The sequence below is a fragment of the Oncorhynchus gorbuscha genome, linkage group LG09, assembly GCF_021184085.1.
Source record: "Oncorhynchus gorbuscha isolate QuinsamMale2020 ecotype Even-year linkage group LG09, OgorEven_v1.0, whole genome shotgun sequence".
NCBI classification, from domain to species: Eukaryota; Metazoa; Chordata; class Actinopteri; order Salmoniformes; family Salmonidae; genus Oncorhynchus; species Oncorhynchus gorbuscha.
Genome location: NC_060181.1, coordinates 22,722,034 through 22,734,256, shown reverse-complemented (window position 1 = coordinate 22,734,256; position 12,223 = coordinate 22,722,034). Strand labels below are relative to the sequence as shown.

The 12,223-nt window shown below is 47.3% G+C and overlaps 1 protein-coding gene across 24 annotated transcripts in view; it reads right to left on the bottom strand.

Moving 5' to 3' along the window:
* ptk2aa (protein tyrosine kinase 2aa) overlaps positions 1-12,223 on the bottom strand; it is a 180,338-nt gene that overhangs the window by 4,399 nt on the left and 163,716 nt on the right. For 23 of the 24 annotated variants that reach the window (XM_046361717.1, XM_046361716.1, XM_046361705.1 and 20 more), the window contains 6 exons: positions 11,558-11,644; positions 10,524-10,661; positions 10,070-10,201; positions 5,667-5,729; positions 4,818-4,863; positions 4,443-4,546 (listed from right to left, as the gene is read on the bottom strand). In XM_046361717.1, coding sequence (XP_046217673.1) covers positions 4,443-4,546; positions 4,818-4,863; positions 5,667-5,729; positions 10,070-10,201; positions 10,524-10,661; positions 11,558-11,644 — 570 coding nt within the window. The remainder of the gene's footprint in view (positions 1-4,442; positions 4,547-4,817; positions 4,864-5,666; positions 5,730-10,069; positions 10,202-10,523; positions 10,662-11,557; positions 11,645-12,223) is intronic. The other variant, XM_046361700.1, reaches the window with a different exon arrangement.

Below are 12,223 nucleotides of genomic sequence, written 5' to 3'. Positions count from 1 at the left end.
TCTCTCGAAATGGACAGTTGTTGCATAACTAGGATCCAAAATAAAAGCCCAGAAAGTGTGGTTTTACCGTGGGCCTTTTCTGGGCCGGCTTGGCAGCGTCTGTCTGGGTGGGGCTGTGTGGCAGAAAGGTCGCGACCCTGGCGGTGTAGGGGTGGATGGTAGGGTCAGGGTGGGAGGATTTTTATCTAACCACCAACCCCCCCCCATGAGAATGATAGCTTGCCAGGAAAAAAACAGCCTTTTATGTTTTGGGACAGTCATTGTATATTTTAAATTCCCATGGACAAGAATGGTACTGGGTATGTACAGTGCATTTGGAAAGTATTCAGACCCCTTGACTTAATAAGGCTGTAACATTACAAAATGTGGGAAAAGTCAAGGGGTCTGAATACTTTCCGAATGCACTGTACATGTAAGTGTATGTGTGTGTTCCAAGTGCAGATAAGTGTATGTGTGTGAGTCTTGTGTAAGTGTGTGTATCCACTGGTGTCTTTCGTGTGTATTTCTATATCTGTCCATGTGTCTAAGTACCATCTCTGTCAGAGAGATGGGCTTTGGGTTGTGCTTGCCTTGCTCTGTGCTGTCTGAGACTTGGGAGGGGGAGAGACGGGGAGAGAGGGCTTCAGAGCTGCGCTGAGCTAGGAGCCCCGTTCTGTTCTGCCGACTAGGAGCAACTTTACCCGCCTGGGCTCCTGGTGAACCAGGGGAAATACTGACATGTTTTCAGAGCTTTTCCATTCAGATCCCATTCTACTCTGAATCTGGCTATAGGTTCAAGTTCTCACAGCTCTTGAATAAACTGAGAGGATGTATTTTATGTAAGAACTTATAAAAGGAAGTGGTGATGGCCAGGTGAGAAAGAGAAAGCAGCTGCAGCAACTCATAGCAGTCAATAGCACATGCATTGTCTCAATATTGAAGTAATGGTCTCTTTCTCATACAACGTCATGGTGGTGGTTCAGACTCAGACTTTTCCCTGACCATGTGACCTAACCAGGAGAAACTCTAGGCCCTGCAACTCCTAGGTATGAGCCATGTCCCGGATCTATTGTGCCATCTTGCCAATTCCTAGACAGCCTCCTATGGGAGTTGGCAAGATGGCACAAACAAATCTAGCACCAGGCTAAACCAAGCTATGTTTTGTATAACAGTGATCCTTGAGTAAGACATTAAGACAGTGTTGTCTTGTTGCTGTAACAGTGACCCTGGAATAAGACATTAAGACAGTGTTGTCTTGGTGCTGTAACAGTGACGCTGGAATAAGACATTAAGACAGTGTTGTCTTGTTGATGTGTTGCTATGATGGTGACCCTGGAATAAGACATTAAGACAGTGTTGTCTTGTTGCTATGATGGTGACCCTGGAATAAGACATTAAGACAGTGTTGTCTTGTTGATGTGTTGCTATGATGGTGACCCTGGAATAAGACATTAAGACAGTGTTGTCTTGTTGATGTGTTGCTATGATGGTGACCCTGGAATAAGACATTAAGACAGTGTTGTCTTGTTGCTGTAACAGTGACCCTGGAATAAGACATTAAGACAGTGTTGTCTTGTTGATGTGTTGCTATGATGGTGACCCTGGAATAAGACATTAAGACAGTGTTGTCTTGTTGCTATGATGGTGACCCTGGAATAAGACATTAAGACAGTGTTGTCTTGTTGATGTGTTGCTATGATGGTGACCCTGGAATAAGACATTAAGACAGTGTTGTCTTGTTGATGTGTTGCTATGATGGTGACCCTGGAATAAGACATTAAGACAGTGTTGTCTTGTTGATGTGTTGCTATGATGGTGACCCTGGAATAAGACATTAAGACAGTGTTGTCTTGTTGATGTGTTGCTATGATGGTGACCCTGGAATAAGACATTAAGACAGTGTTGTCTTGTTGCTATGATGGTGACCCTGGAATAAGACATTAAGACAGTGTTGTCTTGTTGATGTGTTGCTATGATGGTGACCCTGGAATAAGACATTAAGACAGTGTTGTCTTGTTGCTGTAACAGTGACCCTGGAATAAGACATTAAGACAGTGTTGTCTTGTTGATGTGTTGCTATGATGGTGACCCTGGAATAAGACATTAAGACAGTGTTGTCTTGTTGCTATGATGGTGACCCTGGAATAAGACATTAAGACAGTGTTGTCTTGTTGATGTGTTGCTATGATGGTGACCCTGGAATAAGACATTAAGACAGTGTTGTCTTGTTGATGTGTTGCTATGATGGTGACCCTGGAATAAGACATTAAGACAGTGTTGTCTTGTTGATGTGTTGCTATAATGGTGACCCTGGAATAAGACATTAAGACAGTGTTGTCTTGTTGCTGTAACAGTGACCCTGGAATAAGACATTAAGACAGTGTTGTCTTGTTGATGTGTTGCTATGATGGTGACCCTGGAATAAGACATTAAGACAGTGTTGTCTTGTTGCTATGATGGTGACCCTGGAATAATACATTAAGACAGTGTTGTCTTGTTGCTGTAACGGTGACCCTGGACTAAGACATTAAGACAGTGTTTTCTTGGTGATGTGTTGCTATGATGGTGACCCTGGAATAAGACATTAAGACAGTGTTGTCTTGTTGATGTGTTGCTATGATGGTGACCCTGGAATAAGACATTAAGACAGTGTTGTCTTGTTGATGTGTTGCTATGATGGTGACCCTGGAATAAGACATTAAGACAGTGTTGTCTTGTTGATGTGTTGCTATGATGGTGACCCTGGAATAAGACATTAAGACAGTGTTGTCTTGTTGCTATGATGGTGACCCTGGAATAAGACATTAAGACAGTGTTGTCTTGTTGATGTGTTGCTATGATGGTGACCCTGGAATAAGACATTAAGACAGTGTTGTCTTGTTGATGTGTTGCTATGATGGTGACCCTGGAATAAGACATTAAGACAGTGTTGTCTTGTTGCTATGATGGTGACCCTGGAATAAGACATTAAGACAGTGTTGTCTTGTTGATGTGTTGCTATGATGGTGACCCTGGAATAAGACATTAAGACAGTGTTGTCTTGTTGATGTGTTGCTATGATGGTGACCCTGGAATAAGACATTAAGACAGTGTTGTCTTGTTGATGTGTTGCTATGATGGTGACCCTGGAATAAGACATTAAGACAGTGTTGTCTTGTTGCTATGATGGTGACCTTGGAATAAGACATTAAGACAGTGTTGTCTTGTTGATGTGTTGCTATGATGGTGACCCTGGAATAAGACATTAAGACAGTGTTGTCTTGTTGCTATGATGGTGACCCTGGAATAAGACATTAAGACAGTGTTGTCTTGTTGATGTGTTGCTATGATGGTGACCCTGGAATAAGACATTAAGACAGTGTTGTCTTGTTGATGTGTTGCTATGATGGTGACCTTGGAACAAGACATTAAGACAGCGTTGTCTTGTTGATGTGTTGCTATGATGGTGACCCTGGAATAAGACATTAAGACAGTGTTTTCTTGGTGCTGTAACAGTGACCCTGGAATAAGACATTAAGACAGTGTTGTCTTGGTGCTGTAACAGTGACCCTGGAATAAGACATTAAGACAGTGTTGTCTTGTTGATGTTTTGCTATGATGGTGACCCTGGAATAAGACATTAAGACAGTGTTGTCTTGTTGATGTGTTGCTATGACGGTGACCCTGGAATAAGACATTAAGACAGTGTTGTCTTGTTGATGTGTTGCTATGATGGTGACCCTGGAATAAGACATTAAGACAGTGTTGTCTTGGTGCTGTAACGGTGACCCTGGAATAAGATATTAAGACAGTGTTGTCTTGGTGCTGTAACGGTGACCCTGGAATAAGACATTAAGACAGTGTTGTCTTGATGATGTGTTGCTATGACGGTGACCCTGAAATAAGACATTAAGACAGTGTTGTCTTGGTGCTGTAACGGTGACCCTGGAATAAGACATTAAGACAGTGTTGTCTTGATGATGTGTTGCTATGACGGTGACCCTGAAATAAGACATTAAGACAGTGTTGTCTTGGTGCTGTAACGGTGACCCTGGAATAAGACATTAAGACAGTGTTGTCTTGGTGCTGTAACGGTGACCCTGGAATAAGACATTAAGACAGTGTTGTGTTGGTGATGTGTTGCTATGATGGTGACCCTGGAATAAGACATTAAGACAGTGTTGTGTTGGTGATGTGTTGCTATGATGGTGACCCTGGAATAAGACATTAAGACAGTGTTGTCTTGTTGATGTGTTGCTATGACGGTGACCCTGGAATAAGACATTAAGACAGTGTTGTGTTGGTGATGTGTTGCTATGATGGTGACCCTGGAATAAGACATTAAGACAGTGTTGTGATGCTATGATGGTGACCCTGGAATAAGACATTAAGACAGTGTTGTGTTGGTGATGTGTTGCTATGACGGTGACCCTGGAGTAAGACATTAAGACAGTGTTGTCTTGGTGGTGTGAGTGTTGCTGTACCTTGACCCCCTCGTTGTAGCTGTCTACAGGGTTGAGGCTGGCCAGACTGCCCAGGTGGCTGGGGGCTCCAGGACGAGGAGGCTTCTTAGGAGGGGCCACATGCTCTGAGAGGAAAGAGAGAGGGAAGATAGTTAATGTTTGTGTATGTATGTGAGTGAGTGAGTATATGTGTGAGAGGCAGAGTGAGAGAGTATATGTGAGGGAGAGTATATGTGAGAGGGAGAGTGAGAGAGTATATGTGTGAGAGAGTATATGTGAGAGAGGGAGAGTATATGTGTGAGAGAGAAAGAGTGTGAGACAGAGGAGTGTCACTTTTAGTACACATGTTGACATTCCAGCCTGTGGAGTGACAGATTGTGCTGATGATCGTCCTACCTGGTTTCCCCAGTCCCACTGGTTGGTATATGTGTTGGTTTCCCGTCTGAGGGGAAATAGAAACACAAACAAGTGATTAGAAAGGCACATTGGCACTTTTCTGGCTGGCTGAACTTGCTTTTCCAACAGCACTCACGATTAGGGCTTCCCATGGCCCAGTCTGTGTGTTATTGTGGGTACTCTGTGGGTAGCAGCATTACATATCTCAGACCTTCCGAGGCACACAGCCAAGTACAGCCATGTTTCACCCAGCTACATTTCTCCAGCTCCTCCCCGAAACCCTCTTCTTCTCTCGCTCTATTTGAAAAGACTGGTGTTTTCTTCTCCTCCTCGCATTCCAATGCTTCCTCTTCTTAGAGAAGAGTCCCAGTCAGCCCAGTAGACTTCTGTAATTACTGTGTAAATGGGTCTGGTTGGTTTGTGGGGGCTCTACAGCTGACGCCTGTTTTTAAAGATTATCCAGCAGCAGAGCGAGAGTGTGGATGGCATGAGAAACGCCTGGCTGTAGCCACAGTTTCGTTCCCAACCTCCCTAGTCCCAATACACTTCAGCCTAGGGGGACTGGGATGGTTCAGATAAAGCACTGTGTCCCACAAGCCACGACATACAGTGCACTACTAAGGTCTACGCTATAAAATTCAGATAAAATCTATTTCCTATTATAATTCAAATGGAGAAATGTAATAAATACTCTCTCCTCCCTCCCTCCCTCTTTATAGCGTAGACGTTTATTGAAAAACAATATTTCCTGTGTGTTTGTGTGTGCGACAGTGTGTGTGACAGGGTGCGTCCTGGTCCATCCCTCTAGGGGTATGAACTCAAGCAAGAGGTGGGCCAAGGGAAACTCACCGGCCCCTGGAGACTGCAGTCCTCCCGGTCAATGCTGCCCCGCGAGTTCCTGGATTCTGGCTTCTGACGAGAACACAGAAAAGAGGGTCAGAGAACTAGCTAGCTACAGCTGACCACCTTTTAGAACCACAACCTCAAAGATTTAAACAAATAGATTTAGCAGTGAAACCATCGTTACAGTAGTCTTGAAATAGAATACTAGCGTTTCTGTTTCTTACAAAATAACAAGATGCAATTACTTCTGAATTCTCTGTCATGTTTTGTTCCATGAGAGAATAGAACTCACAGTTCCGTAAGAAACTGATCTGCTGTTATCTTGCTGTGCTTACACTCATTCTTCTTTGACTACCTCAAAGATCGGTGCCTGCTATCAATGAACAAAACCAAATCAACCAATCATCCATCCAGTTACAAGCTAAACAAGATGTTTGCCACCCTGACAGACCACACAGATATACCCAGAAACACAAACACTGTAGTCCAGTGACAAAACTATTTGCATAGAAGAAATCCTCAGCGTTTCAGCAGCATCTTGTCTAAACAACCTTCTAGGTAGCCAAGTACCAGTAGTAAAAAATATCCACACAGAAAGCCACCAAGATGACCACCACCCCTTCCCAGCCATGATCTGTACCGGTTTTCCAAAGCAGTACTTGAAAAGGTGCATCCTCTGAGCGCGGTGCCTGTGGAAGTGTGGCTGTGCGGAGAGCGGTGGTCCCATCGGCAGTGAGACAAGAAACAACCAGAGTTTTCTGTTGTTGCTGCTGGGGGAGGAAGGCTTAAACGTGCTTGACAGATTCATGCAGAGACTGATCCCACAGCAGACTCTTCTTGCTCTGTGGCTCACACTGACTCCTCTCTCTCTCCCTCTCTCTCTCTCTCTCTTCCTCCCTCTCCCTCCTCCATCCATCCCTCCCTCCCTCCCTCTCTCCTCCCTCCCTCCCTGTCTCTCTCGCTCTCTCCCTCCTCCCTCCCTCCCTCCCTCCTCCCTCCCTCCCTCCCCTCCCCTCCCTCCCTCTCTCCCTCCGTCTCTGTCTCTCTCGCTCTGTCTCCCCTTCCTCCTCTCTCTCTCCCTCCCTCCCTCCTCCCTCCCTCTCTCTCTCTCTCCCTCCGTCTCTGTCCTCTCCTCTCCTCCCTCCCTCCCTCTCTCTCTCTCTCCCTCCGTCTCTGTCTCTCTCGCTCTCTCTCTCCCCTCCCTCTCTCCCTCCCTCCCTCTCTGTCTCTCTCCTCTCCCCTTCCTCTCTGTCTCTCTCCCTCCCTCCCTCCCTCTCTCTCTCCCCCCTCTGTCTCCTCTCTCTCTCCCCCTCCCTCCCTCTGTCTCTCTCGCTCTCTCTCTCCCCTTCCCTCCCTCTCTCTCTCCTCCCTCCCTCCCTCCCTCTCTCTCCCTCTCCGTCTCTGTCTCTCTCTCTCTCTCTCCCTCTCTCTCTCCCTCCCTCTCTCTCTCCTCCTCCCTCTGTCTCTCTCCCTCTCCCTCCATCTCTGTCCTCTCGCTCTCCTCCCTCCTCCCTCCCTCTCCCTCCCTCCCTCCCTCTCCTCTCTCCCTCCCTCCCTCCCTCCCTCTCTCCCTCCCTCCCTCCCTCCTCCCCTCTCTCTCCCTCCGTCTCTGTCTCTCCCTCCTCTCTCTCCCCTTCCTCCTCCTGTCTCTCTCTCTCCTCCTTCCCCTCCCTCTCTCCTCCCTCCCTCTCCCTCCCTCCCTCCATCTCTGTCTCCCTCCCTCCCCTCCCTCCCTCCCTCCCTCTCTCCTCCCTCTCTCTCTCCCTCCCTCCCTCCCTCCTCCTCCCTCCCTCCCTCCCTCCCTCCCTCCCTCTCTCCTCCCTCCCCCCTCCCTCCCTCCCTCCCTCTCTCTCCCTTCCTCCGTCTCTGTCTCTCTCGCTCTCTCTCTCTCTCTCCTCCTCCCTCCCTCTCTCCCCTTCCTCCGTCTCTGTCTCTCTCGCTCTCTCTCCCCTTCCTCCCTCTCTCTCTCTCTCTCTCTCTCTCCTCCCTCCCTCCCCTCCCTCCCTCCCTCCCTCCATCTCTGTCTCTCTCGCTCTCTCTCCCCTTCCTCCCTCCCTCTCTCCTCCCTCCCTCCCTCCCTCTCCTCTCTCCCTCCCTCCCCTCCCTCCCTCTCTCTCTCCCTCCGTCTCTGTCTCTCTCCTCCCTCCCTCTCTCCCCTTCCTCCTGTCTCTGTCTCCCCTGTCTCTCTCTCTCTCTCCCTCCCTCCCTCCCTCCCTCTCTTCCTTCCTCCCCCTCCCTCCCTCCCTCCCTCCCTCCCTCCCCCTCCCTCCCTCCCCTCCCTCCCTCCCTCCCTCCTCTCCCTCCCTCCCTCTGTCTCTCTCCCTCCCTCCCTCCCTCCCTCCTCCTCCCTCTCCTCTCTCTCTCTCTCTCTCCCTCCCTCTCTGTCTCTCTCCCTCCCTCTCCCTCCCTTCCTCCCCTCCCTCTCTCTCTCCTCCCTCCCTCCCTTCCTCACTCTCTCCCTTCCTCTCTCCTCCCTCCCTCCCTCTCTCCTCCCTCCCTTTCTCTCTCCCTCCGTCTCTGTCTCTCTCGCTCTCTCACCCCTTCCTCCCTCTCTCTCTCCTCCCTCCCTCCCTCTCTTCCCCCTCTTCATACATACAGATAGACAGTGTAGCCTTTTAACTTTCACTAAGGAAATACTAAGGAGGACTCTCAGTGCCGTTCGTTTGCCAGATCTGCCAAAATGATCTTTATGACTGAGAAACAGCCTGAACCCACCACTGTCTGAGCTTTCCACCCATCTTCCACAATATCTGGCTGGCCAGGGCTGTGGAGAAACAGATGCAGACCGCCAGATTTTCCACAGGAAAGCCTTCTGAGAGGGATCATCAAAGGGTGTGTAGGGACTGTCTCTCATCACTGTGGCTGGCTGCTCAAATACCATTACCGTTACCCTTTAAAACTATTTCAAGTCCTCTGCAATTCTCTTGTTAGATGTGACAACAACACAAACATTTCCAATGGCCACAAATTTGATCCTTTATCAACATGTGTTTTCTACGACTGGCTTTTTAAAAATGTATTTCTCAAACAATGTAGACATGGATCATATGATTGAAGAGTAAAAATATATTACATATGAAGTAAGCAGCAGGTAGGGCAGCAATGCTGTCATCTTTAACCAGCACATATTTCCTCTAGTCAGTCTAGCTCTACACACACACAGAGAGAGAGAGAGAGAGACAGAGACAGAGACAGAAAGAGAGAGAGAGAGAGAGAGAGAGAGAGAGAGAGAGAGAGAGAGCGGTAGAGAGAGAGAGAGAGAGGTAGAGAGAGAGGGGTAGAGAGGGAGAGAGAGAGAGAGAGACAGAGAGAGGGGAGAGGGAGAGAGAGTATTCTAGAATGCTGCTGGCTGATCCATGCATTTCCCTCAGGAGGTGAGTCTGTGGTCACAGGTATGTCTTCCTGCCTTATTTCACTGAATGAAAATAACAATGATCTGAATCTCCTCAGATCATAGAAACATAAATTAACTGACTCAGAAGGGGGATGAGGGGCTAAAGGTTGAAATGGTAAAACACCAGCCAGTGTGACATTGTAATCAAATCCAGATGTTTACTCCACTAAACAGTCAAATCAAATCAAACTTTATTTGTCATATATGCGCCGAATACAACAAGTGTAGACTTTGGCGTGAAATGCTTACTTACAAGCCCTTAATCAACAGTGCAGTTCAAGAAGAGGAAGTCAGTGGTAGACTGAATACAGATATGATGTTTTTGGGGCAGACTGACTGGATAACAGTTTAATGAATTGATAACTAGAACAATGACTTTACAGTCATTTAGTTTTGACATTATATCTTAGGTAGAGAGAGTATGTATCCTGGTCACAAGGATCAAGTGATGGAAAATGGTGGCAGAATGATGTAGAGAGCATATGCTTGCTATTTAGGAGTTAGTGAGGTTTAGAGGATGAAAGGTGCTGTTTCTAATGTAAAAACTCTACCAAACAAACAAAGGTGCAGTTGACAGTATATTCGCTGGTTTCTTAACATGATAGTGACAGACAGAAGATGGTACTTGTTGAAGATGGGTCTGTTACCAGGAAGCTACCTTCCAGCTCCAACCATTGTCTGTCTCTCTCTCTCTCTCCCTCCTTCCTTCACTCTCTCCCCCTCCTCCTCTCCCTCAGTCTCTCCCTCCCCCTCCCTCACTCCTGCTCTCCCTCTCTCCTTCTCTCTCTCAGGATGGTGTGTGTGTGAGAGTAGTGGGTGAATAATGGTCTGTTACCAGGAAGCACTCCTCCTGCTCTCCCTCTCTCCCTTCTCTCTCTCAGGATGGTGTGTGTGTGAGAGTAGTGGGTGAATAATGGTCTGTTACCAGGAAGCACTCCTCCTGCTCTCCCTCTCTCCCTTCTCTCTCTCAGGATGGTGTGTGTGTGAGAGTAGTGGGTGAATAATGGTCTGTTACCAGGAAGCACTCCTCCTGCTCCAACCAGCGCTGGTCCTCCTCCATCTGCTGCTGCTGCATCATCAGCCTCTCCTCCATCAGGTGGGGGGGCAGCACCTGGCCCAAACCACGCAAGTCCAACACACCTCCATCCTGAGAGAGAGGAGGGAGGGAGGGAGGGAGGGGGAGAGAGAGAAGGGAGGGAGAGAGAGAGAGAGAGAGAGAGAGAGAGAGAGAGAGAGAGAGAGAGAGAGAGAGAGAGAGAGAGAGAGAGAGAGAGAGAGAGAGAGAGAGAGAGAGAGAGAGAGAGAGAGAGAGAGGATATTGCATTAGTATTTAGCCTCGTCTGTGATTGCTACAGATGTACCAAGCTCAGACAATTGCTAATGAAATTCAGAGATTACATTATGCAACTGGCAGAAGCACATAGTAAAAAGAGTCTACATGTATATTTATGTGGAGCTCTCTCTCTCACCTCCATGTTGGGGGACCACATGGGGACATCCCCTGGCCGGTGGTGGTTCCAGGTCTCATGGGGGTCCAGGACACCGGCCTGAGGAGGGTACCCGCCACTGGGCATAGCGGGCATGCCGTGGGGGCCAGGGTACCCAACCTGGATATGGTAGGACAGACAACAGGTGAAAAGCCCATTTTGTTTGGAGAGAGGAGTGTGATACCAAAGCCTTGTCTGTGAGGCAAGGCTGTTCATCATATAGCATTGGGCCCCAGTTAGCCTTTCAGGGTACAGGGAAACACTTCGCTGGCAGTATAATACAATAAATCATTATATTGACCCCCAGACATAAAGACCTCTGGGACTAAAAGAATGAGCCTGAATGTGACATGTCACCATTAGCACTGGCTGATAAACATCTTAATAATAACTGACTTGATCATAAAGATAAATATATAAACTGGTACTCAAAACACCTTTTAAGGCAATACAGAGTGGAGAGAATGAGTTGACCTTGAAGCCATAACAACAGAATTTGAGAGAGTTGATTTTTCAGCAGATGGAATCTGCCTTAAGTCAACAATGCCAGCAGTTTGAAAAAGCGCTACAGGAAATGCCTGCTGTCAGCTATGTTTTATGGGCAGCTGAAGTGCTGCAAAATAACTTAGTTTGGGAAGATATTATTGCATTCAGAAAGGGGGAAGCCGGGCACATCTCCATCAATTCACTTTTGGATTCAAGCACCCTTTCCCCCAAAAGCATAGAGTTGAGCACTTTCTCTGTCTTTACACATCAATCCACTGGCAAGTAAGAAACAAACCACATTTACGAAACCAGTATTGCCAGTACCTGATTATCAATACAAATGGGATGGTTCAGAGACCTAATGATAATGGTATTACCATAGAAATACAATGAATAAAACAGACTTGGAAACTAGGCGCCCCCATTCTAATTCTATGGGTAATACACAGTAACTGTTGTAAAAGTGTTAGTATAGTACAGTAGTATAGTATAGTAGTACAGTAGTCTAGAGCAGTAGTACAATACAGTACCTGGTAATGGTTGAGCTGCCCAGCGTGCTGAGGGCTGGGGTAGAATCCTTCACTAGACCGAGGGCTGGGGTAACCAGGTCTGCTAGGCTGCACAGGGAGGGGGACAGAGATCACACAGAACACATTGGACATTTAGACCGCCTGCAGTGTGTGATCCCCATCTATCAGACATGGAGCACTAGTTCTTCAAATGAGAGTAAGTTAGTCTATATGTGCCTAAAGATATCTATGGTAAACATCTCAGAAATGTCAAATTATACCCCTAATGGCAGGGGTAGGGTTAGAGAGGTCTCTTACTTTAGGGGAGGTAGGGTTAGAGAGTTCTCTTACTTTAGGGGAGGTAGGGTTAGAGAGGTCTCTTACTTTAGGAGAGGTAGGGTTAGAGAGGTCTCTTACTTTAGGGGAGGTAGGGTTAGAGAGGTCTCTTACTTTAGGGGAGGTAGGGTTAGAGAGGTCTCTTACTTTAGGAGAGGTAGGGTTAGAGAGGTCTCTTACTTTAGGAGGTAGGGTTAGAGAGGTCTCTTACTTTAGGAGAGGTAGGGTTAGAGGTCTCTTACTTTAGGGGAGGTAGGGTTAGAGAGGTCTCTTACTTTAGGAGAGGTAGGGTTAGAGAGGTCTCTTACTTTAGGAGAGGTAGGGTTAGAGAGGTCTCTTACTTTAGGAGAG